Raw genomic sequence first — 26,309 nt, 5'->3', positions numbered from 1 at the left:
TACAAGAATGGAAGCTCTGGAATCAGCCCTCTCATTGCCTTGGTGCACTGATGCGTTTGGTGTACTTGATGTGGAGCAGACTCTTGGCTCGATCAAGCCGTGTGAGCCACACACATGATGCCTAGTCACACACTGGCACAACAAACCATATACTTGCACATTGCAGGATAGTATTACATTACACATATGCAACATACAGAAGATTACAGGTGTAAATCGAAAACAAAGTTAGCTTAGCTTTTTCTTCTGCTTTTTTGCTAGATAGGGTTGTTAGTCTTGTTGCTAGTTTTCTTCTCTTATGGGTTTTGTTAGCCTTGTTGCTTGTTCATTTTTTACCTGTTTTCCACTTTGGTTGGTTGTACTTTGCGACATTTTGACAACTTCTGGTACAAATGAAAAATGACACAATTAGATGGCTGTTTGAGATTTCTTTTTCTGGAAAATATAACCAAACGTGAGGCGTCAATGGCATTTTCCAACTCAATGAACCTTCGGTATCTCACACACCGGGGTTTCCTGTGCTGGAGCATCAACACTTCAACAGCCAGCAGCCTTCAGGAAGTTATCGTAGGGGCTTGATGCCGGCAGCTTCAGCAAATACTGCTGCTGCAAGTCATCAGCAAACTGTAACCCACCGCTGACACCTGGGTTGTTTTCATGGAGGAAAGGATTTGTGTTCTGCAGCAGAAAAATGGCCAAGAGTTAGCCTCTCGCTGTCTCCCCTCACCGCATGCAATTATCCCCAATCCATGACCCCTTGTTGATTTCCAGGTATTTTGGTTTCTGTGAACCCATGATGCATTGACATGGAAAGTTATTTGGTGATTACCTCAGGCGCCTGCTGCTCATCAGAGGTATGGGTCGCTTCGGTGTGGTTGATCTGGTTATTCTCCGGGACAGCCACCTGCATGTTGCACTGGAAGCTCATGAACACAGACATCTTCTGTTGTTTTCCCATGCAACGAGCCTCACACTGACTACTCATCTCCTTGAATGGGATGTCAGGAGCCTTTGACACCGAGAACCTTCCAACTTGAGACGATGCGCCAGCGTCGACCTGTAAATGTACACGGAGAGTGGCGAAAATTCACAACAAAGTCAAACAAGCATACTTTCTGCTTAGAAAAATCTCCACTGTTTATGTACTGAAAGATGGTAGAAGATAAACAAAGAGAAGACACTAATTGCAGTTTACTAGTAATGTAAAAGAGGGGAAAGGAGGAGAGCAATAGTTTAGTTTATGTAGAAAAGTGGTTGGAGGTTGCGGGTGGTTCGGGAGATAGCTCAGGAGGCGTGCTTGGTGTGTGTTGGCCGGCTTTGCTGGCCGCACGTGGTTGGCCAGTGCCCGAAGAGAGGCGGGCGTTGGTGTGTGGCCTCATGTGGTCGCCGGTGCCGCGTCGCAGGTTGTGCGACGTGCGCCTTTGCGCCCATCCGGCAGTACCTCGGGGCTTGCAGCGGGTGCTTCGCCGGGCTCTAGCTTGGGGTGTTGTCGTGTGCACTGCCTGCTAACTTCAGATTCGCTGCGGGTCTGGGTTAGTCTGTGCACAGGCCGTTTGGACCATGTGCCAACACCTTCCGGGGTTGGTATTGTGGCCGGTGCATGCGCCAAGTTGCGTGGCGTGTGGTGGCCTCTGAAGGCGGGACGGTGGGTCATCCAGGTTCTTGCACTAGTGCGGTTGTCGGCGTTGTTTAGACTTTGCCGCTGTTCCTTTGCGTTACCTTGGTTACATCTATTTTGCTCATGGCACTCCGGGTGAAAACCTTGCCTGACCTTTGTCGGTGCCGACGTCGGCGACATTCTCGGGCGTCGTTCCCTCCTTGGTGGCGTCGTCGAGGAGCCCTGGCTAACCTCCATGCCCTGTGGTCCAATCCTTAGGGTGAAAACCCAGATTTGGCTTGCCGGATCGGACGATGGCGACGTTGGTGACGTCGCTCCCTTGTTGGAGGCGTTGTTCTTGGAGGATAACCCTTGGCTGGAGTGTGTTCCGCTGGCACACGCCTTGGCTTTAGCGAGCAAGTTTTGGGCACACCGGCATCATGCAAGTGCGCCACCTTGGATGACAAGGATAGTGGTTAGCGGAGGATCCCGTGCTGCTGCATCTTGGTCGCATGGGTGCACTCGACGGGTATCGACCGACGAAGCTGGGCGTTTCTTGTGACCAACCGTGAAGTGGTGAGATATGGTGGCGCAATGTTCGGGACGAGCGCGGTGATCGGCGGCCGGAGGCTTCTGCAGTTGACGAGACGCCTCACGGGCTTGTCTTCGAGTTCTGCGAGGCCGGCGGGCTTAGGCCTGAGGTTGTTTGGTTGCGTTGGTTGTAATGTTAGTCTAGCGGTCGTTGGTCGTGTTCTTGTTTTGAGTGCTTGGTTGTGTCGGCCTGTTCTTAGGCTTGTAAATACATTCTTTCTATCAATGCATCGAGACGCAAGCTTTGCGTTTTCTCAAAAAAAAAAGTTTATGGGAGCAAGGACATACTGTTTGTAGAAGCTCATCAATACCCAAAACATCTGTTGTGGGCACAGATATGTCTGTACTAGTTGGTGTAGTTCCGTGTACTTCCGCAGAGGTTTCATCCGCCATATCATCAAGGGTATCCTGCTTGAAGTTTACAAGTAGTTTAGAAGAGCAAAGAAAAATGAGAGGAATATATCTGTGACATCTGCTTGAAGTTTACCTCTTGATGTACGAAATCATCATTCGACACTGATGGTGTATTTTTGCTAGGATCTTCAAAATATTGAGCACTTGTTGGACACATTTCATCAGGAGAGAAGTCACTTAGCAGTTGACTTCTTATACAGTGTAACTCTACCTGCAGCAATTGGAAAAGGTCAACACTCATACGGTGCATAGAATTCAGTTAAAATAATATAAGAAATGCATAAGGAGAATGGATAGAACATTACATCTGGTAAATCTGTAACGCTGTTCATGATTGTAGAGATCATTGATTCTCGAGAATGGCTCTCTGTCAGTTTTACTGCTGAAAGATACTTCAATGCGTTTTCATCATCCTCTGGTGATCCGTAGGTCTTTGACGGGTCTTCCAAGCAATCTTTCACAGCCTGAAGTTTGGTCTCCTCTACTAAATGAAGGAAGGGGTCCACCTACAAGGAAGTAACACATACCTTGTGTTCACAAAGAGAGGAATACACCAAAGTACTAAAAATGCATCTAAGAACAATATTGCAAGATAAATGCACAACTGGCATCATGTATTCTGTACATTTACAGCAAAGCGATTGGTGCAACTGAAAGCGATACAATGCATGCAGTACTAAATGCCCCTTCAGCAGTTCGTTCAACTGCCAAGAGGCATGCTTTCAGACATACTATACTATTCCATAAGCAAGCAAAAGTATACCAGAAACAAGAAGATGTAAGGGAATTAGGTCAGACACATACTGTTCTTTCATTAAACATAGATTTGCAAATTGGGACAAGAGGTGCCACATTGAAAGCTTTTGAAGCAAGAATGATCATAGATGTAGCCAGAGTAAATAAGGACCGACGACGAGATGGTGAAAGCGAATCTAAAGAAGAAAAAAAGCAAGAGCAAAATGGTTAGTTAATTATGAAGGAATTAAAACAAATTGGTGCTTAGGTAAATCTCTTAGTATATGGTGCATGGTATCAGCCACCAGAGTTTCGTTTGCTAAGGGAAGGTACAACCTATGTTTCCTTTACTACGGATACTGTTTTGTCTTGGTAATCTAACCACCTTACCTGTTCCTCCAAGTGAACGGGTCATTAAACAAAATGCAAGCTGAAAAGTCGGAGCAAGAGCCTCAAAGATTGATGTCTGAAGGAGCAAAGGGAGAAAATATAAGTGCTATTTCTTCGAGACAGGATCACAAACTGAGTGCCAATAGTGGGGGCGAACATTAAAAACGAGACATAAAATATCAGACAACCAAAATTGAGAACTACACTCTAGCACACAAGTGCAAAAGATTGATCTTATATGAGAAATTTCTGATACGATGAGAAAACCATATACAGATTTACAGGAAAAAAAAACTAATTGGTTTAGGCAAGAACATTAAGAATAGGCACTGAAAGCACGAATAAAAAGATAGGGGAGTGGAAAACATAGATACAAATACAATAGATGGCAGTTAAAGTACCTTCGACCCAGAAAACAATAGAAGCAAACTATAAGTATGAGCAATAGCTTCATAATTTTGAGGATAATTTTTGGGAGAAATCGCTTGATCCCAAATAGATGACAGCAAAAGGGTGGCCTGATGACAGCTTAGTCTCAAGAAAGTAGGTTCCTGAAAGTATAGTTAAGGTAGTTAAAGGATCATCATAGTAGTAAAACCTTTGTTCAAATGTTAGGTACTTAAGTCAAGATAGAGATCAGGTTGCGCATGACATACCATTTCGCTAGATGACTCAGTTGAGGAATTTTGACCTTCCTTCCGGGACATAGAAGAAGATTGCCGAGATGATGAAGAATTTTTTTTAAAAGATAAATTAGGAACTCTGAAGCTATGTCTCCGGCTTTGCGAACCCGGCAGGTCCTTGCGTTTAGCACTTTCATTGCCAATGCGTTTAGAACTTTCATTCCCAATGCGTTTAGCACTTTCATTACCAAGTCCGTGTGAAACTACATTCCTGCTTCCGTCATGTGTATTTTCTTTGAAGGAACCTTTTTCCCTCCTTAACTTCTCAAACAAAGCAGCTGAAGATGAGAAGACGGAGACAGCCCTTGAGAGTGTCCTCCGAACTTCATGCTTCTTATGCTGATCTGGGGATGGAGAATTAGGAAAGGGGGAAACAGAAGATGGGACAAGGACAACAGAAAATATACGGTGTGCAGCAACACGAGTTTCATGGTCTGGGTGAACCATTGATAAGAGTAATTGGTGAAAGAGTGCTTCTGGAAATACCTGAAATTATGATGGATACTTAAGTGTCCAAAACACAAGTATTGTGCTGCTAAGATCACTTAGAATTTGCATTTCTGTGTTCAGATAGCATACCTTGTTCTTATATGACAAATTTGGTACAGAAGCAATTATTTGGGCTGTGCGATAAACTGCAGATGTAGTTGCTATAGCAAAAAGAGGAGTGTGCGAGATGTTCTCTAACATGACAGACATCATATCAAGTACAGGTCCAGCGTCACCTACCTGATCAATAACACCAGGCAATCAGTTGTATCCTTGTATGCCCCACGAAATTTGAAGTTCGACATAATAATATTGTATTAACCACGCTAAGTGGCATCTTGTTGATTGGAGAGATTAGAAGTAAAGAGCAGGAAGTAGCATGCCACAGACAAGTTTCAGTTCGAAAGAAAAAGAGGACCTTCTTTGTCAGCTGGACTATACAGTCATCAACAGCCTTCCGGAGTTTGTCGTTCCACTTTACCGCCTCCAGATCTCTGCTGCCAACAGCAATATGCAAAGTCTTCTTCATATGTCTCACTAGGTCACTTATAGCACTTATGGTTGCTGCTGAAGCCTGGGCTCTTGATTGTTCTGCAAGGGTGGCTATCACCTCCACAATACTGAGTTGCATCTCTGGTTGCTTCAGTACAGACTTGTGTTCTAGGTGCTTTACCAGCACTGATGTCATCAAGTTCATGTTTTGCCCTGCATAAGCCGGTTAAATTAAATAAATGAACACCTGCATGTACGTATCAAAGGTTTGGGATGCGAAAGGAGCACCTGCATCTTCCATTAACATTTGCATGTCCAATAAAACACAGAGAGCAAGTGTGCTCTGGGATGACCATGAATTATTATTATCGAAATGACGAAACAGGGACTCCAAAACACGACGGAAAGTGGCCGCCTCCCTGGACAGGTTGGCCATGTTGTGCACACAGATTCTTGACCAAAAGTTAGGATCCTTGGCGCCTTCCCTGCAAACACAAGAGTCAATTAAGAAACATGGCACAAGAAACAAGGGAAAATGACAGACTGAAGTGAGGAGTTCAAAGAAGATTATATTACACAGGCACTTGAATTTCTCCCTTATCACTAACTATGCTCTTCCAAGAAGGTATCCTAGAGATGGTAACTGGGGAAGGAGAGAGAGAGACACGACCCTCTGTTTTAAGGACTTCGTCTGCCAACTCACTGCCTTGAGCTTCAGCACCATTATGGTCATTGTGCACCTTTTGAGGCGTATAGCTCTCCAATACTACTTGAACAACCTAGAAGTTATGTTTAAAAGCAATGAATAGAAGAATGAGAGACCAATATGCTTAAAAAATAACTAAATTCAGCAATTTAAGCAAAATATATAGCAGCAAAAGTTGACAAGCGTGCACGTGTATAACAGAAAACCAATTCAAGAATTACTGACAACTACTTACATTATCAAACTCCGATGAGAGATGAGAAAGCTCACCCATAAACCAGATCTGTTCAACACAAGAAAATGAACAGTGTTATCAATATTGAAGGATATTTTGTTTACGAAGTTTGCAGTTACAAGTATATGTTAACATGTATACACTGTAATGAGGAACACACAATGTCACTGAGGTCAAGAGGTAGCCCCATGATTTACATTGAAATGGAAGTTTGGTTAGCGTTACACTTGACGTTCTTTGACAAGGCTCCAAAATTTGAACCCCTTCAGATTTGTTTGGTCAGAGTGAAATTCACATACAATAAATTTACTGGAAACACCAGGAAAATGGATACAATGGCAGCAATTCATCATATCAGGTTGTAACTGCCAAAAAAGATGATGCACATGATACGCACCATAGCTGAAAGGGCTTGAAGGGCTGATGCACGGAGTTCATTAGACTTCTCTTCCACCTTTACTACCTGAGCTAGTTCACAGAGTCTCGGTACAAGTTCTTCCATATTGAACTGATACGTGCCATCTATCTGGAATCAACTTAGAGTCAGGAGCTGATTTAGCTTGGAAAGATTCATGAGTGCTGGCTATACAAATGGTATACCTGAATGACAACAAAATCAAATAAGGTTTCACACCCTACGATGCGCATGTCATCATGCCTTGTTTGATCCAAAAGAGTGGATATGATGCTCAACAAGCTGCTTGCTATTAATGGCCTGCACTGAGCAGATCGGATTGTAAATTCTTTTGAGAGGAAAATGCTGTAACTGCTCTTTCTGGAATATAATAGAAATGGTAAGGACCCAGTACAAGGTAAATAAATGTGCAAACAGGACTTACAATTGGTCTTTACAAGAGATCAAAAATTTGCGGTAAATCAGCACGACTACTTTTGCAAAGCCGTACAGCTCCTTTCTCAACTCCCTGTAAAACCTTTGGTCCAAGTATTCTGTGATCTGCACATATGGTAATACTAGCTAAATACCCATGTGTTGCTACAGATAAAGCAAATTGGACTACTCACTGTAGATAAACTAGACTAAAAACAACTACTTATATATTAGTGATACTTGCTAGTAATTTTATCTCCAACTTTGGTGGCAAACACCGTTACCATCCCAGTTATTTGCAGTAGATTTGCTGTTTGTATTAGAAACAAAACAATACTGTTTTTATATATAGAAGGAGGTGGGGAAGCTGGCGGAACGCTGCCACCGATTGACACTTTACAGGAGTAAAGATAATACCATACTATACAATGCATATTAGTAACTGTACATTGTTTAGTGCAGAGGTCCAGGGACAATTATGGGCACCTTTGGCACGCGATGAGGGTTCCGAGAAACATAGTCGCACAGCTTCCCGATCATCCTTACATTCGGCTCCTCCTCCTGCGACCACAGAAATTGTGTCATGTTCCCATAGAGCATCATCAGCTATTACACAAGTAATGTGGGCCATGCTGTCGTTTATTTTCATGAAAACTATTAAAGAATGATCCTAGTGATGTGAGCACATCGAGGCAGAATGTTATGGTACGATTGCCTCCACATTTCCAGGAGTTGATGAATGGGGAAATGAGGTCAATGTCATAGGCGTAAGCATCGCTACTCTGTAATAATCAACTAATTATATAACCGCATACATGATATCCAGGATTGCACGGGGCGGGACGTAACAAATCACGCACGGTTCGAATAATAACAATCTCTCATCCCATTTCCTACGCAATGCTACGAAATTAATGGCGAGTGTCGAGAGAGGTACGGACGAGAGCGAAATTGATGGATGGATGGGTTACGAACCTGGGTGGCGGGGAAGATGTCGGCGAGGATCTTCTTGTAGCGCTTGACGGGCTGCCTGGAGCGGGCGCGCAGCGAGGGGCAGAGGTAGCACAGCCCGCCGCACGCCGGCAGCACCTTCCTGGACACCACCCCGGACACGGTGCTGTTCAGGCCCGGTCTACCCATCCTCCTCCTCCTCCTCGCCCGTAACCAGAACGATCGATCCCGCCGCCCCCCTTCTCACCGCCGCCGTCTCCAACCGAATCGCATCGGGGAGAGATCGATCGGGATTAATTACCAGATCGGGGCCGGGGTGAGGGGCAAATGTGTGACGGCGGAGGGAGGGGAGGGGACCCGCCGCCGCCGCCGCCTCGCCGTCGTCGTCGTGCAAGGAGCGAGAGGACGGGGGAAGGAAGGGAGCTGGTGGAACAACAACGGCCGGCCACGGGACGACGCCCCGTGCGCGCATTTGCCGAATTTTGGCGAGCGGGTGCGGGGCCCCATCTGTCGGTCTCACGTGCCAACAGAGTTTACTATAATCGCAGTAAATCAGTTTTAAATTTTCAAGATGATAAAGAGGTGATATTTTAAAAACTGAGAGAGATGTTTTTTTATTACATGATAAGATTCAAAAAATGAGAATCGGAAAACCTCTATCCGGGGAAAACCCAAACACTTTATTACACACATGTAAAAACTTGGGCGATGTGAATTGGAAAATAGTGCACAAAAACGAAGTTTATTTGTTTACATGTAACTGTCACCAGAGATGGAAATAAGCTCCAAGCATCAAGATGGATCAAGCCAGGGGCGCATGCAGCTGAGCTCGAACTTAACAGCCGGTGGAAGTGCAGTTGGCGTAGCAGGGCTCGAAGCACCGGGAGGCGCAGATCTGGGCGACCTGCCGCTTGCAGCTCTCGCACGCCGACGGAGGGAACCTGGCGCACGTCGGCGCGCACACGGCGGCCGGGTCGCTGCACGACGCGCATTTCGCGGCGCAGCACGCAGAGCATTCCGGCGTCGGCGTCGGCTGCCCCGTCACGGCCACGGCGATCACCAGGACGCAGCAAACGGCAGCCACCATTGCTGCCATCTTACGAGCTGCAGGAGCAGCCATTGATATATATCGATCTATTGATCTAAACTGTCTGGGCGACAGCCTAATTAAGCACTGCAGGGTATGCGATGATCCAGATTGATTCAGATCGTGCTCTTTTATAGCTGCAAATCAATCAATCGTAGACACGTACAAGGAATTGCCACTGGAATTCTATATCGGTGCTGTGTACGAATAACGCAACATGCATGCCCATGTCAAAACTTTGACTTGAGAGACACTGTGCATGTGATTGACGGATTAACAGATTTGGACTGGGTCCAACTTTGACGCTTCTACTCTCCTGTCAGCAAAATGCACGCACCTGAATGAATTAAAGTGTTCATGGGCCATCATAAACGGACTGCCGAATCGTTTGACATGATCAAACCTGAACAAAATGGATTGATTTCGGATTTTAGGACCGTCTTTTGTCTAAACAAAATATTGGATGCCGACATGGCAAGTTAGAAGGTAAAACCATGTCATGATCTTGGCAGCAAAAATGCTTTGGGTAGGATGGGAAGCAATTGGTGTCCGGTTTCGGGGCGACGAAAGTTATGCGAAATAAAGTTGAGAGACCATTCGTGTATTTTCAAACAAATCGATTGAGTATGGAAAATATACTTCTTTCCTCTCATAAAACCGATTTGGTGTTGTAGGTCTTTGTAATCTTCTTACAAAATTGGTTGAAGTTTGACTCTGGACACCTAAATGCTTGTACAGCTAGAGAAAGTACGCACCAAATTTGATCGCTGATGTTTTGACCCATTTAATTGCAAGGGCATCCATCGATTTGCTAGTGAAAGTCAAGATTAAGATAATGTAATAAATTCACACGCGGAGTAACGTGCATACAACAGAGTGTTGATCGTTTACTCAAGCATCCAGAGACCGGCCTGAAAATAAGATCTCTGTTTCGATCGGCAACAACAGAAAAGGATGGAAAAAGGATGAGTAACTAGAACTTCTCAACACATCCCAGTTATATGCAATATATTGCGTTGCATCATACAGACATCTTACTAGTTCGACTACTAGATTAACACGTTGATACTTGTGGTACACCCACTCACAAAATATCACCATTCACCAAGTTTCTGCAATACTCACACTACCATCGCAGATATATTAGATAGGGATGGTATTCATTAATCCTAATTATTAATTCAGAAGGGCTGTTCGAGTAGTCCCGGTCAGCTAGCTAGTGTCCGATCTAAGCTCACGCCGTCTCAGCTTGAGCATCTCGAATTCTTCCATGGTAGGAACCGAACTACCAAAGTACCAGGGTCTGAAATCATTGGTCTCAGAGGTGGCTGATCCTCGTGCATTAGGCTGATCCTCGCGCTTGAACAGCTCCTTTTCAAACCTCTTCTTCATGGCTTCTTCCTTCAGGGCCTCCTCATCTGTCAAAATAAAGCTCTTATTCAGGGACTCCCCGTCAGTCAAAACAAAGTTCTCCTTCAGGGCCTTCCCATCAGTAAGCTTGTGAGCTGCGAACACCACGAAAGACAGGATTCAATGATTCATGGTTAGGCAACAAGTAATTAACAAGGCCGGAGATCCAGAAAGCCAGATACATTTTCAGACCTACTGGCTCCTGTTTGTCCTCTTTGTTGAAATAACAAACTCCTCCTCCCAAAAAAGCAGATAAGACACCTGCTGCTGCAAGTGCAACGGCGCCATGCGGCTTCTCACCCATGGGAAACCTGTAAGCGATTCAAACTTGAGAAACACTGGGAATAAAGAAACAAGCTGAACTACTAGTGTAGTTCCCAATTCTATTTCCATGAAACATATGACCTGATTTCCTTGGTCTAGTGCAATTACTGGCATCTTGACCAATAGTTCATCTTACTACTAATCCTGCCATTGAACGTTGGTCTCCTGCCGTGTGGCAGGGACACCCGGCAAAAGCTCTACGTGCACTCGGCAAGCCGAGTAGTGTCCCACACGGCAGACAATGTCACGGTGAAGATTAACTTGTTGCTCTACTGATCCATGGTTTGATATATGAAATTCGATAATCTTGCTCTAGTATTGTATTGCTTTGAACATCCAAACAGACCGGTATACCAAAAATAACCATGTTATGACTTATGACAAAATTTCAATTTTATTAATATTGCAGTAGGCATTTTGCCTACTGTACGTTCCTAAAAAAAAAAAGTTCAATCCTAACTTATTGCTAGACACGAAACAGTTTACAAGAAAAAAAAATTAGAAGCCGTTCGTCAACTATTGTGTCTCGCTCAGGTCCAGCAGGAGGAGGAACAAATTTGCGCGAGAATGGAACAAGCCAGATCGATTTCGGTTGACACTTCAACGCACGTACAAAGAAAACACGAAGGAAAAAACGACGGATGGGGGCTCGAATTTAGACGTCCAAACGTATCCGATCAACAAATTTGATGGGGGACAAGGGATTTGTTTTGGGGGTGGCAGAGCAGCAAAATTGGATCGGGAAGTACCGGAGGGAGGAGATCTTCCCGACGAGGAGAGAGGCGAAGGATCGAAGCGGCGACATGTAGAGCCGCGGCTGCCTGCTGTAGGGTTCGAGTCCTGCCTGGATCGATTGGCAGTGGGGCGTGGCGAGTCCGGAAGAATATGGAGGGGACAGCGGGCGGTGCCCCCAGCCCGCAGGACCGATGAGCCACCCGGCCCATCTTCCGTTACGACTCGGCCAGGCCCAGACCGGAAAACTAAGTCCGCGTAGCTCGGCCCGCTAACTCAAAAACGAAACGGAAAACAAGAACCTGAGGCCCTTAGCATCGTGAGAGGGTCGTTTTAGCGCTTAAAAAAAGAAGAAGAGATGATCGTTTTAAGACTATGCACATATCGTTTTAAGAAAAATGTAGACCAAGGAGAGAACGTTCTGTCGTTATAATTTTCGAAATATAAATAGGTGGATAAATCGTGAGAGAGATGGACCGGTAACAAAATTTGTTTCAATTTAGTGTGTTTGCACCGATAAACAAAAAGGGTAATGCCTAAATTACAAGATAACGTCCCTTTAATTATCATAAGCATATTTGAATGTGGCCTACAATCAGAGTGTATCTTCAATCAGAATATGGACTTCTAAATTGGAAGTTTCACAAATTCAAATGGTTAAAAAATCAGTCAGTTTAGGCGACACCGCGTCCTTTTCATCTCTGGACTAGTTCCTGTGATCAAAACTCTTACTGGGACATCATTGGCCATCAACCAACCAACATTGAACTTGAACATACTACCCATATTCACATTACAAAACAGAGCATCGCCTACAGAGACGAACAATAAGCATTTTCTGGCAGAGGGGTCTCCTAGAGACAATAATACACCAACTAAATACAAGATACAACAGTGTGTAACCCGACTAATCCACAACGAACATGATCTCAGCTGCTTTGGCTCTCCGTTCCTTGACCTCCCCCAACAGATGACAGCACATCTTCAGAGTCAACGACAACCTAATGTCATGCAAACAAAAAGAAAAGAAAGGAAAATCAGCAGATGCAGTTACAAAATATGACCAGAATTTGAAGTGCATGTCTTTCGATGCACTAACTTGTTGCAGGTGGTTCATCAGAGCTCCATGTAGCAACTTCTTGAGCTTGTCGCACTGATCAACACTATGGCCAGCACTTTGCATCTCTTCAAGCTGGGACCAAAATCTCTCGATTGTGGTGTACGGGAACCAGGCAGCAGACATTTTTTTGCGGTGGAGCACATCCACCGGTCTCTGGTGAAAGAAAAGATTCCAAGGATGTAAAGGTCAACATGTACTCACTTAGATATCGTGTTTGGGTATTTTGAGTTGTCAGTCTGTTACCGATGATGCAAACGAATCCAAGTACTGCACTAACAAGTTGGTTGCTTCTGTGTGCCGCCCATAATTTATATATAGTCGAAATAATGCAGCTGGATCTGCCTCTTTGCCAGACATGCCCCACGAAATCATCCTGTTTCCGCCCTTGGAAGTCTGAAGACACAGTTAACGATCAAACCAAAGGTCAGCGGTTAATCAAACAATAAAGTCAACCAAACTAATGAGCTGTACATCTGAAAGTCACCTTGAACATCTGAACCAGCCAAAGAGGTAGCTCAATCTCAGGATCAGTGTAAAGAAGTGTTTCGGCAACAATGACAGGCAGCCTCGGATGCAGATCGGTATATTTATCCTGCGGAACGAGGATAAAAAATAACCGAAGCAACACAATTATAATCCATGGATAAGCTACAAAGCTTAGTGTAGTTTCAGGGAGAATAGATAGGCAAGTTTCAACAGTAAAGCGACAGGTTAAGCAGGCGGTAGTGTGTTTTTGGAATTCAGAGTATACTTTTGGTGTCATCTTTCCCAGTTGATATTACCAACAAAGCAATTGGAATTTTACCAATTACCAGAACCTACAAACAGTGGCCACTGAATGGATCTTAAGTCAGGCATGAAAGTTACCTCAGCTCAGCACATTCGTACTGATATTCTGATAATCATGAAGGAGGAAATTCTAACCATGATGAAACTACAACTCCCAATCCATATTAATTGTCTCAAATTTGCCCAAATATGGATGTATCTATGCCTAAAAAGCGTCTAGATACATGTAATATTTTGACAATTAATATGGATCGGAGGAGTAGCATTTTCTCTTGTTGCAGTTATGACGGTTACCAGGTTCCCATGTCAAAACCTGGTTAGTGGCCAAAAATGTGGGTCGAGAGGAGGCAGCGTTCTTTGAGACGCTAATTTGGAATGATGAACGCGTTGATGATGACAAAACTATATAAGTACTAAGCATATATTGAAAATAAGAGACAGGAAACAAAGAGATGTTTTGGCCTTCTCTGGCAGGTGGTGGCTCATTTAGGAAGAGCATTAGCTTTTCAGTTTTTCTCTTCCCTCTCCAACAAAACCACCACCACACTTTCCACCGACACAAACACAGGACACAAGAAGAGATACTGAAGATGTGAGGGGCGTATCGCCAGCCAGCAGCAACCCACGCACAGCCTGATGTTGTCGTAGCAGCTAGAGATCTGACCTATGAAACCATCTATGGTCAAGCTCGCATGTCCATTCCGAATCTGCGGTGACGGCATTGAGCAATGGTGGTGACTAGCAGGCTTCTCTCTCTTCCTCCCCCATCATCCTCTACTATCCTCGCTCTGACTGGAACACATCCCGGCAGCGAACTAGAGCGCTGGTGACCCATGGTCCAGGACACACGAACCAGGGTCGTCGTTCACCACGTCAACTAAGATCCCGGTAACTATGGCAGTGACTCTTCTGGGTGATCAGTAAGAAAATGCAGTTCCATATCTTGGGAGACTTAAAATGCAGTAAGAAGGGAAGCTCAATTGACTGAAGATGTACGGAATACAGCAGAGAAACAAAATGCACATACCAAATATATTTCAAGGGTTTCCCACTGGCAACTTCCCCGAACTTGATGGGCCACAGCAATACTCTTATTATTGTCATCCCATGCGTCATCCTGGGAAGAAGGCAGCAGCAGCAGCTGTTGACTGCCGGTCAAATCTCTCCTGTAATAAGGTCACAAGTCCCATTTTAGCATACAGGAGTTACTATAATCTTAGCATGCAAGTCAATAAGATGAAAATCAAGTCCGAAGATCAGGAGAAAAAATATACAGTTAACGCACCCAGAATTGCCTACTTTATTTGGGCAGCACTGCTGTGCAATGGCTGCAAAGACACGCTCCAATTCTCTATCATACAAAAATTGAAATTATATAGTCAGATTAATGCACAGAAGTGCAATTTGTTAAACAACAATCTATCAATACCAGGCTACAAGTAAAACGCCAAGGTGAAAACAAGGCTATCAATCAGAATTTTAATTTACCTTTTCATTCCTGAATCCTTCCAAAATTTGAGTACAATGGTGAATGCCAGGTCATACAGGTTTTCATTTATAAGAATATCCGTCAAGGTTTCAATAGAATAGCTTTCTGCAATACCACAGAAAATGAATTAGTCATAGACTCATAGCTTGTTAAGATATTGATCTTCAGAATTCAAGGACGACGACATTTTTTACGTTCGAGAAACAAAAAGTTAAGTGTTCGAGATTAGTTGGGCACATACCAGAAAAATTGGATCTAGAATTTACAGTACTAAGCATATAAAGTGCTTCTGTTAGTGTATATTCCTTCTCAAGAATTTCAATGTCAACACAAAATTGCAATCGAGAGCGCTCCGAATCTGTGCCAAAAGCAGCTGTACACAGGAAATAAATGGTAAATTAAGCGCATTGCTGTGGACAGTAGGAAAGGTATGAACTAAACAGGATTGAAAGTAGAACATACAGTTCTCCATCAAAAGATTACGAGGCTTCTTGCTGGGTGAAATTTGATCATCAGCTTCACAAACCGAATCAAGCCAGGCAGATGAGGGATCAACAAGCTGCAACGAGTTGATAGCAGCAGCCAAAGCATGCAATCTCTCTTGCAATACATGAGAAAGTTGGAGGGTTCCACCTGCATTCCCCTCCCGACTCAATCTAACAAAATACCTGTACATGTATGCAGCTGCCTTCCTCCAATTGTTCCTATAGGCTTCAAATGAATAAAGGACCTTGTACAGATTTGGTTTGGAAGATAGATCCGAGCGCTCAGCCTGGCAAAACAAAAGAAGGAAAAATGACAAGTGAGAGTGCTAGAAAAATGGATGCTGTAAAGGTAAAAAAATGGAAATTATGTGCACAAACCTTCCAGAAGAGCTCTTGCTCCACTTTTTCCACCAAACCAGTGAATGGTATCTCACCACTGCAAATAACCTGATTTGACAGATGACAAGGTGTGTTAAACTCTGATCTACCAGTGAACATCCCTTGTATACAATGAAAACAGAACTGAATGGATCATGCAGATCAGCCTAGCTAACTATATCTAGCGGAAAGACGATAACAAACATCTGCACGACTCCAATCCAAATTAAGGTATCATTGGAACATGTCAGAACAAAATGAGACAACCAATCAGGTGTACCAGAAAATCCAATACCCAAACTAGAAGTCCTATAGCACCTATAAATGTATGGCAGGTTAGCAGGTGTGCACAGACACTAATGGGCTTTTAACAGAAAAACTGGTACACATGCAACAAAGAATAAATGTAAGAAAACATGTCAAACCTTTGTTTCGCCAAGCTCACAAAGAACTATGATGAAACGCCTCAAACAGACATACTTGCTATCTTCATCTGTATTTGAAATTATAGCACAATATGCATCATGGAACTTTTTCAAATCTAAGCTGTATTTGAATACGTTCGCCCATAATCGTCCTTTAATCATCGCTGCAGTCTCTGGAAGATCCTCGGCATCACTTCCATTGTTCAAATAAAAAATGCTATCAACTTGTTCAAGAGCAGCAAGAGCAAACTGGCATGCTCCCTCACTCATGGAGTGCTGCTCAAAAATTTGCATTGCCCATTCGTAGTAATGAAGCCTCCATAAAGAAATGGATCTACATTCCCCTGGAAAAAATTCAAAAAATATTAGAATATAGCTGAAATGGATTATATTACAAGCAACATCAGGAAAATGATGTCACTGCCTCACCGGAAAATTGAAACCCTGTTTCTGAAGAAAACTTCTTCAAAGCCTTTGGAGCTTCCTGTCCAGATGCAGCTCTGTTATTCACCCCAAGAACCACATTAACACCATAGAATTAGTCAGCCAATAACCCAATATAACAAACGATGTTAGCTGAAAGAAAATAAACAATATAAGTACAAATACAATCATCCTTTCTTCATGATTTCCCATCCCTCCCCTCAAAACAATAAAAAAAAATTACCCCAAGGTGATCCTAGCCAGGATATATGTTTGATCTGATAGGATAAACTAACAGTTGTAAACAACAACCAAGAACACCACAGGTAATAAATATTCATTCCTACTATTAAAGATTCTTCATGAAACATGTGTCATTAGGAAATCCATAAAAATAAGTGACAAGTCAGCAGAGAGAAAATCCCCTAGAGAAGTGGCAGGAATGCAGTACCTGAAGAAGCATCTGATAGCTTCATGGACCTTCGATTCTTTCAAAACGATATTTGCTTCGTCATGTGCAAGCATCAAAAGGCAAAATCCGTTGAGATGTAACCGTGCCAAACTTGCAATATCAGTATCCTTGTCAGTTTGGGATGCTCTTCCATTGTTCCAGTATGTTTCGAGAATGCCCAGAAGATTCTTTTGGAGAGAGAAAAGAAGAAAAAGACAACTTAGCATTTTTATTATCAATGACACCACACCAAATGAAACATATCTAATGAATTTCGGAGCACACAAAAATATACCTCAGCAGCTCCATATTGACCATGACGGACAAAAAGTGCTGCCAGATTGATTGTGGAACCCAAGAAACTGTGTACCCATGAGGTATCCAAGAAACCGTCTACATGTTCAACATTACTTCTGCACATAATTGAACTGCTAAACCTCCTGACCAAGTTGATCACCTCGGCTGGAGTAGGAAAACATGGTGACAGAGCATCCCCTTCAGCAGATTTAGGAAAATCGAGCAAACAAGCCAATGTAAAATCAGAGGAGCCAAGCTTTCTGTGCAAAGACAGCTCATCAGCTATACCTGTGAAAATAATCAAAATTAAGAGTTCTTGATGCAAAGTTATATTTATAAAGTGCCAAGCAACAAATACTGTTAACACATGTCTAGACTACATAAATAAAAATATGAAGAATGAAACTGGAACCTCTACTTGCAGAATGTATGGTACATCTACTGGAAGAAACCATATAATGCAAAGTTACCCCCTAGCCCAGAAAAAGAGATACAGGGTACAGACCTACTTAAATAACATAGACAAAATCATACACACCTAGTTTATTAGTCATCTATCCACAAGGTTTATGCTCCAGGTCAACTCACCTGAATATTTTATCACTTGCAAAGGTAGGACATAAGTAGGCTATCCAATATCAATAAAATCTAGGGTGTGCATTGTCCTATTGACCACGCCCATTACCGAGTACCGACGCACAAAGAAAATATCCCAAAATACAATATCTAAAACCATACAAATCTGAAATCATTTACCACGTAATACCAAAATGGCCTGCCTACTGTGCTTTGTTATGGACTTCTTAGATAGTTGTTTATCATCAAACAGCACACTTAAATTCTCATGGAGGCGGAAGGGTCCCCAATCAAAAAGTCAGCATATCAAAGATCAATCAATCAAAAGTAATAATGCAACAATTCTAACCTAGCTGGAGAGAAGAGAGTTGATAGCTGAAATCCTCGATTGTTGGTGGCATGGTTGGTGAAATTCCTATAAAATGGAGAACAATCCACTGTCCCAATATGTCTTGAATCATTGGCAACAATTTCAATTTTATTCTAGCAGCATCGCTTTGCAACAAGGAGACCTGATTTGAAAATTGTCCTTATTAAAGAAAGAAATAAAATACATTCACAAATAGCAAGCACCAGTGAAGAAGCAATGATTTACACATCACAAAAGACCAATAGACTCAAGAAAAGAATAGACACAGCCTGTACAATAAGGCAATGCTGAAATGAGCATGAAAATAGCAAATATTCACCTGAAGCACTTAGCACATACTGAAGTTCGGATGTGAAACTTTTTCTCAGAAAAAAAGTTGGATGTGAAGTGAACAGTGAACTAAATGATATGTGCACAAGACTGACAGAGCAACTAAAATAAATTGTTATCTGGCTTTCCAGCTGATGCACACATCACAGATAAAGGTGAGTGAGACAACCAAGTATGCACGCTCATAGTCTCAGAAACTTATTCCCTCTGCTAAAAAATAAATGATGTTTTGGATATGGCCAATTTTGACAGCAGTTTTTTGTATGAAATTGTAATTAAAAGTGTAACAATTTAAAATATTATGTCGTGAAAATATATTCCATGACAAATCAAAATATATCTTTTATACATCAGTAGTAAAGGCTGGAGAATTTTGATTGCAAGCTTTGAAACCCTTTTTTTCCTGAATGGAGGTAGCACGTATTTAAACCATCGGGCAGTTACTTGAGTACTAAGCCGAGGAGGCAAAATTGGAAGTTCAATATTTACATTAGACAAAATATAAAGAAAGAGAGCATGGCTTACCTGCCCACCGACACCAACCAGATATCTGAGGAACAGAAATAGGTCAAAAGCAGACTCAAACATTGTTCTTGCAACCTGTGAAGTAGCCTGAACTAATAACATAGAATTTATATTACAAACTCTCTTTGATTCACACTCTTGTCTGGTTAACTCTGTGTTCAAATACTTCATGAACCTCTCAATCACATCGAACACTGCTGGCCAGGATATGGATCTTGATTGCAACTTCTGGAACGATAGTAACATCTCAACAGAAAATTTCCTTTGGCTTTTGTGAGCTATCTGCCTTCTTTCTACATAAGCATCTGTTCCAAGTAATGCAATGAGGGCTGACGAAGATTGAGGACTGAAACCCGTTTCTAGAATCTTTAGTATCTGAGAAGCAATTTCATCAAGTGATATGACAGAACTGATGAGGGACTCGTGATATATTGCAGCAGAAGATCTCCCCAGCAAATGGTGAATATGGCCCATGCATGTGAGAACTTCAATGAGGATTTCGGTTTCAGATTTTTCACTCAATATGGTCAATTCAAGGCCATTGAGATTTCCCAATTCATCAGAGAAACCTGATATGTTAAGATAGTTATTATCACCATATAAATTATGACTTAGAATTTCAGTAAAAAATGTGAAATGTAGGACAGAAACATACCATAAATAAGTTGCTCCACACGCTCCAAACAACGGAAGAGAGAAAATGAACCCTTTCTAATTAAACCAAACACTTCACCGTTAGTGTCAAGAAGCAACCCATATGGCCGATTGTTCCGGCACCAGTTGTGGAGATACCGGGCAGAGAACTTTTTCCAGTGATAAGCAGTAGAACTTGCAGTCTGTGAACTTTCCTAGATAAAAATGGGGATTATGGAAATTCAGACATACCCTAGGATTAGAAATTAGGAGGCCAAAAAGACCAAATAAAAAACACTAGGCCCAGAGTACCTCTTGTTCTATAATGGATAATATTTCTTTCCCTAGCCCACTAGTTGTGAGTGACTGGAACTCGGAATCTGATAGGAACCTTTTGTACTCCAGTAAGGTTTCGCGAAGAGCACACCAGTGGTTCACTCCTGGTTGCAGTAGCCTCCGCAGAAACATGGATGAGATAAAACTGAAACTATGCTCCTGCAGATACAAGAAAAACTATATAGCTCAAGAACATTGAAGAGCCCCACTAACCAAAAAGAACTAAAATACAAGGAACTATGAATAACCTCATGGTAATTAGGGTTACCTTCGTAGAAGAGAATATTGAATCGGCAGTCCAGACCAAATCATCCAATGCACTCTCAGAACTTTGGAACATTTGCTCACTGATAGCATCTTCTTGAAGCACATATGAACACATTTCCCCACTGATCAATGGCATAAACTATGCTTTAGTTCAAAGTTCATGAGGAAAAAAGTTGTGATCCGAAAAACCACAAGTTGAAAGATTAAAAGGGGGCAGGGTGAAAACAATGAAGTACAGGAGACTTACGTATCAGTGTCATACTGCACTATTTCATAGAGCATTGGTCCAACTTCTTTAAGTATCCAAAGCTTTTCTGTGCTTATTTTCAAATCAACAAGCTTTCCCTGGGTAAAAAGGCAGTACCATCAACAGGTGGACAATACCTCTGGGCTTCCAGCATAATCACTGAACTAAGATAACTTACTACCAGCTGTTCTACGCCATATCCTAAGGAATCATAATGCACCAAAATTATCTTTAACATGCATGGTTCAAAAAAAGCATCGCTTAAGCGGGCTAAAGCTCTGATCGATGGGAAAACGCCTCGCTTAGGCCCTAAGCGCCTACGTAAGAGCTGATAAGGCCCATTAGCAAAATTCTCTTCTGCAGGGGCAGCTTCTCTCTCTCTCTCCCGCGCCTGATTCCCACCAAGGATCCCTCCAATTTCTCCAATTACCCTTGATTTCCTCCAAGGATCCCGCCAATTTCTCAAAAACAGAGTCCGTACAGAATGCTTTAGCTCCGCTTAAGCGAAAGCTTCCATTCCTCTGAGCGGTGCCTCACCGCTCGCTTAACGCTTAGAGCTTTTTTGAACCATGTTAACATGCATACAAATATTTCAGACTCCACAGTACCAGGATTAGCAAGTCTTGAGGAACTCTCAAGCATATTTTTTATCATATTAAAAAAATACTAAAGTTTAATGATATCAGTGCCAATAATAATAAATACAAAAACCACTCCAGCATCATCAGCTATTCCCAGATGAGTACAAACTAGAAAATGATGGATATGTCCTTTTTTTCTGTTAGGATCTGTGTCTGTGTGCTCATCAAGCAAGACTAGATTTATCATAGAAGTTAGTAAAAACTAAACAATGAACCAGGACACTCCTCCAGAGTCCATAGAGATGTGGATAACTACATACGGCCGTAAGGGTGGTGGTGCACAGTCTGTATGGGTCTTTAAATAGCCGAAACTTAAAATATAGAAGCTGTCCACTTTTATGGCAGTCGAAAGTCATAATGCAGTTTCACTCATATACACTGTAATGCAAGAAGACCAAATAATATGAAGAAATATCACCAACAGTGATGCTTTATTACCTCCAGCAAAGGTACATCGAACACTGAAGGCTCAGGGGATAACAAGAACTTCTCTCCGGCACCAAAACTGAAGCCATATACAGCAACACGATCACAAGCTGGAACCTTTACAATGTTAAAATGCAAAAAGTCAGCTACTTCCAGCAACGCCGATGAGATAATAATGGTTTCCATCACATTATGTCATGTGTCAACAACCCACGAGAGGCAAAAAGGATCATAGTAAATAGCAGCAGCACGAAATAGAAGAAGCAAAAATCCAACATTTAAACAGAAGGTCATGCCATGGCCACAGTTTCCCTTAGGGCATCACATCTAGCCATAGGATACTGAGATGAAGAGGAGTATGTGAGTATCTACTGACAGAGCTTGAAACTATTGCAACAACAGTCTACCGAAATGAAAATGAACAGCAAAATAAACTATTTCATGGAAATAAACAAAACTAATAGCAAACCATTCTCTCGCCACTAACAGTATTTCAGAATTTCAAACTCCACCATGCAGCCAAAATCACTGTCAACCTATCTGCCTGACTCGACATGCTCAATACTAAACCTCTGTTTGCTCCCAATAATGACACACAATCTCATAGTTTGGAGGTATCTGGGCGCACGGGTGAGCACACCAGAACGAGATGGGCCCACATCAAATCACTCTGTACTTAGGACACTATGTTACCATTTCTTAACAAAGTTTAGGTCTATAACCGAATGTTTTGCTCTCATGTTTTAAAAGTCCAATGAAAAGGTACATCAAGAAAACTTGTGCACTGAGACAAGCAAGTAAATTCAGTATTGAGACACATTCTTGGTATACCACAGTGCCTTGATGTAGAACTGCCAAAGTTATCAGCTCTTGATCATCATCGGCCTCACCAACCCATAGCCTAGAGGGTTGCCCTGAAGATAATTAGAAAAACTTCAATTGAAAAGATTACTCAAGAATAAGAGAAGATTCAGAAATGGATGCAAGATTACAACAAAGTCTAGAATATCCCCTGTTCGAACCCAAGGATGTCAAAATAGGGATAGTTGCAGAAGTGGCTGCCATACTGTGAGGCAGTAACAATTAACAAAGCTCACCTACATTTACTCTTAGAGGGAACTACTGCTAACAGACCCCACGTGATAGCTATTTTCTTCATCCTTGACCCTCATGGTACGTATTTAGTATTTACCATAACATAGAAATGTCGTGCAGTTTACTCAATATACATGCTCAGACTGTGCTACTGCTACCATCACCAGTAATTACCACACTTACCAACTAATAGGATAGGGTTTACTACAACTTCTGGACACATCCATCCAATGTTGCCAAATCCCAACAGACAGACATGCCATGGCAGCATCTTGTAGATCAGATGCAACTCAGGTGGAGTGGCTTCAATGCAAACAGTAGCAACAACCTCAGAGTGTAGGTGTTGGTTAACGTAAGTGTCTTTGCTCCAATGAAAGAGCCAATTGGTGGTGGTGGTGGTCATGTCTAAGCTCCTTTAGTTTTTTTTTTTAAAAAAAAACTCCTCGCCTCCTTAGGCAATGGTGATGTTTGTTTGCCATCAAAGTTGGGATAAATTACTAGCAAATGTCATTAACATGTGCCTTTGTATAGTCTAATTTATCTATAGCAAGTAGTCTAATTTGTTTTATAGCAACGCACAGGTATTCAGCTAGTTACAGTGAACTTACACGCAGTATAAAACAACAATAAAAACAAAGTGTTACAAGGAACCATACACCGTACATGACAGCACAACAGAAGCTGTATGTCTTTCATGAAACAGATAAAGTCGGCACATATATTACCTTCAAAACCATTCGACTGAACGTTATAATTAAGAACTTTCGTGTGACTAAAAATATCCCATACACGCAAACTTCCATCCAAATGAAGAACAAACAACAGTTCCCTTTCATTTACAATAGCTGTCTCTATATCTTGCACAGGTCCCACAGCCTTTGTTCTGTAAAACAGTATAGGCAATTAGGCTATATTTCACAAATAGATAAAAAAATGTGGCATGATATGTAGACCAACTATACAAGCTTGACAGTGTACAGTACACTACATCCATTCATAAACAGAATATGCCGAGCTCAGACTTGCGGCAATAGATTGAAGTGTCAAGAGCACACCCGTGCATGCATATTGCCAAGACTACTACGCTATGGTAGTTTGTGAGAAAATTTATTTAGCTTCGGGCAAAGCCTAGGGCACAACAATGATGATGGTGATGCATGTTCTAGCGACATCTTTGGTGGAGCTCATCTGCGGAATCGTTGTTGTCATTATTTCATGGACAGAAAAATAAGTACCTTGACATGAGAGTCCACAAACGCCCGATTCCAGCATCATCACGGAGCTCATTTGAGAAACCTACAGAGGTACAAAAAAGTACAACAGTTAAGAACCTTTTTGAAATCTACAGAAAGTATGATCATCTGGAACTTGTTAAATTTGAATAAATATGAAAACGGGTACAGCTAGCTTGCTACTGTGAATTTAAATTAGAAGACATGCCTGGTGAACAAGGAGCTACTTTGCCAAGACTGTAACAACAGATTGACCCATCTTGGCGCCCAATAACCAGACATCCAGGCTTTGCTTTTACAGCTGTAACCTTGGCACTCTGTGTGAGGGTTTGGAGACTAAATTCCACTATATCGTTTTGAGCCAGTATCGAGCCAGATACATAGGAAAATGGGCTGTGCAAGTTGCACAAGAAAGCAACTCCAGAAACAGTAACCACATATAGTAAATATACAGACTTGTCCCTTCTGGCACCCTGCATTACCATTACCAATGAAGTGTTTGAGTTTCTCGTGTATTAATGTTCCAGAATGACTAAAGATAGATATCATAAGAGCCAACCTCACTTTCGCATATAAAAGCGAATGGGCATAGCTCCTCCTCAAATATCAACCGCAGTCCAGAGCTGGGAAACTCCTTGGAAGCACAGAGTTCAATAACCTCTAGCACATTTTGGTGTTCCTCATGAATCCTCCTGTGAAACAGAAACCATGTTCTGCTTTTAGAAAAATAACATCCACCACTGAATTTCTCATATTAGCATAACATGTTCCTGTTCTTTACAAAAACAAATACTCCCTCTGTTTCTCTATGTCTATAAATTAGGGGTAGTCCTAAGTCAAATGTTGTCAACTTCGACCGAGTTTATAGGAAAAATACCAATATATGCAACACTAAACCAATGTAATATGAAAAAATAAATTTGACAGTAGTCCTAATGATCCTAGTTTGGTGTTGTTGAATATATTGGTGTTTTTTCAACAAACTCGGTCAAAGTTGATAAAGTTTGACCCAAGACAACCCAGCCCTACAGATATTTCAGAACAGAGGGAGTATATCGTAACGCTGGGTATTGGCTACTCCCTCCGTTCGGGTTTATAAGGCCTATATCGGTCAAAGTTTGGCATAAAATTCTGTGTAGGCCTTATAAACCCGGATGGAGGGAGCAATTTATTTAGCGACGACATTTCTCCAAGAGGTTGAGATAACATGATGGCTGACGCCTCTCTGAAATTACGCAGGAGGTATGGTTCGACATAATCTATCAGTAGAAGGATGCAAGAAATATAAATGTACGAAATTATTGTATCTGCAATTGCTATGTCAGTCTATCAGTACATCGCAATTTGATTCTAGACTGCAGTATCACCATGTCTTTCATGTGCATAACAATGCAGTGCAGTGTATCAGACTGGACCTCCACTGTAATATGATGGCACAAAGCTCGACAATGCAGAAGAGTAAATTGACACAGTAAGTGCACTAGCAATTTCACAAACAGATATGCATCTCGTGTGGAGCTACCACAAACCTAGGGTTTCTCTAACCGTCGCAACAACCACATGGACACATCAACTCATCTCTAGGTAGTTCTAAAAAAATCGATAAAATAAGCGCAAAAAATCTTAGCTAAAAGCCCCGCAATGTCTAGATAGCACGACTTAATCCTATGTCTAACAGGACAAAAATGGCGGAGAAAAGCTCTGTAGAGCAAGGCAGTGAGGCGAAAGTGGCAGCACGCACCAGGCGAGGTAGCGCTGGGAATCGCTGCCGGGGTACACGATGTGGCACCCCGAGGCAGCGCGTGGGGGCACGGAGACGAATGGGTCCGTGGCGCTCTCCGGCGCGGAGGAGGAGGAAGGGACGGTGAGGTCGATCCACCGTATCTTGTCCGAGCCTGTGATGGGGACCTCGGTGCCCGCTATCCTGCGGGAGGCGGGGGCGGGGGCGGGGGTCGCCATGGAGACCTCGCCGTCGGCGGCGGGAAGGAGGCCGGCCGGGGAGGGTTTTGGTCGGGCAGTGTGGGTTTTGGGCGGCGATGTGGGGGAAAGCTCGGAGAAATTTTGAGAGCGTCGAGGGTTGGGGGCCGGACCTTTGGGGCAGGTGGTGAT

At 42.5% G+C, this 26,309-nt stretch overlaps 3 protein-coding genes across 6 annotated transcripts; all 3 read right to left on the bottom strand.

Moving 5' to 3' along the window:
- Nucleotides 1-133: 133 nt before the first annotated feature.
- On the bottom strand, nucleotides 134-9,364 carry LOC100821314. Of its 4 annotated transcripts, XM_024460850.1 has the most exons (20): nucleotides 8,137-9,364; nucleotides 7,648-7,722; nucleotides 7,172-7,287; nucleotides 6,933-7,047; nucleotides 6,730-6,858; nucleotides 6,333-6,380; nucleotides 5,968-6,170; nucleotides 5,680-5,876; nucleotides 5,318-5,604; nucleotides 4,990-5,139; nucleotides 4,384-4,896; nucleotides 4,129-4,278; nucleotides 3,728-3,803; nucleotides 3,407-3,534; nucleotides 2,908-3,108; nucleotides 2,676-2,813; nucleotides 2,477-2,596; nucleotides 830-1,057; nucleotides 508-678; nucleotides 134-383 (listed from the first exon to the last, which is right to left on the bottom strand). In XM_024460850.1, the coding sequence occupies exons 1-19, from the start codon at nucleotides 8,299-8,301 to the stop codon at nucleotides 538-540; spliced, it is 3,180 nt and encodes a 1,059-aa protein (XP_024316618.1). In that variant the 5' UTR covers nucleotides 8,302-9,364; the 3' UTR covers nucleotides 134-383; nucleotides 508-537. The 4 variants fall into 4 exon arrangements, with proteins under 4 accessions (XP_024316618.1, XP_003570918.1, XP_010233799.1 ...); XM_003570870.4 differs by having other exon boundaries at nucleotides 134-678; XM_010235497.3 differs by having other exon boundaries at nucleotides 134-678; nucleotides 6,933-7,052; nucleotides 8,137-9,361.
- Nucleotides 9,365-10,154: 790 nt separating this feature from the next.
- On the bottom strand, nucleotides 10,155-11,809 carry LOC100832166. Its single transcript, XM_003574486.4, has 3 exons — nucleotides 11,683-11,809; nucleotides 10,802-10,920; nucleotides 10,155-10,704 (listed from the first exon to the last, which is right to left on the bottom strand). Exons 1-3 carry the CDS (start codon nucleotides 11,736-11,738, stop codon nucleotides 10,412-10,414), a joined length of 468 nt encoding a protein of 155 aa, XP_003574534.1. The 5' UTR covers nucleotides 11,739-11,809; the 3' UTR covers nucleotides 10,155-10,411.
- A 397-nt stretch (nucleotides 11,810-12,206) lies between these two features.
- LOC100830650 (nuclear pore complex protein NUP160) lies at nucleotides 12,207-26,284 on the bottom strand. Its single transcript, XM_010235496.3, has 27 exons — nucleotides 25,942-26,284; nucleotides 24,760-24,892; nucleotides 24,409-24,673; nucleotides 24,204-24,264; nucleotides 23,694-23,851; nucleotides 22,705-22,787; nucleotides 21,886-21,990; nucleotides 20,807-20,904; nucleotides 20,561-20,681; nucleotides 20,269-20,451; nucleotides 19,979-20,171; nucleotides 19,324-19,892; nucleotides 18,448-18,610; nucleotides 17,521-17,810; nucleotides 17,226-17,413; nucleotides 16,781-16,851; nucleotides 16,352-16,695; nucleotides 15,927-15,995; nucleotides 15,526-15,835; nucleotides 15,305-15,436; nucleotides 15,063-15,168; nucleotides 14,860-14,925; nucleotides 14,602-14,740; nucleotides 13,270-13,377; nucleotides 13,029-13,178; nucleotides 12,765-12,938; nucleotides 12,207-12,666 (listed from the first exon to the last, which is right to left on the bottom strand). Exons 1-27 carry the CDS (start codon nucleotides 26,157-26,159, stop codon nucleotides 12,595-12,597), a joined length of 4,569 nt encoding a protein of 1,522 aa, XP_010233798.1. The 5' UTR covers nucleotides 26,160-26,284; the 3' UTR covers nucleotides 12,207-12,594.
- Nucleotides 26,285-26,309: the final 25 nt, after the last annotated feature.

This window comes from Brachypodium distachyon, chromosome 3 (genome assembly GCF_000005505.3).
Source record: "Brachypodium distachyon strain Bd21 chromosome 3, Brachypodium_distachyon_v3.0, whole genome shotgun sequence".
Lineage (NCBI taxonomy): Eukaryota > Viridiplantae > Streptophyta > Magnoliopsida > Poales > Poaceae > Brachypodium > Brachypodium distachyon.
The sequence above is the reverse complement of the archived record's forward strand: the minus strand, read 5'-3'. Positions and strand labels throughout refer to the sequence as shown.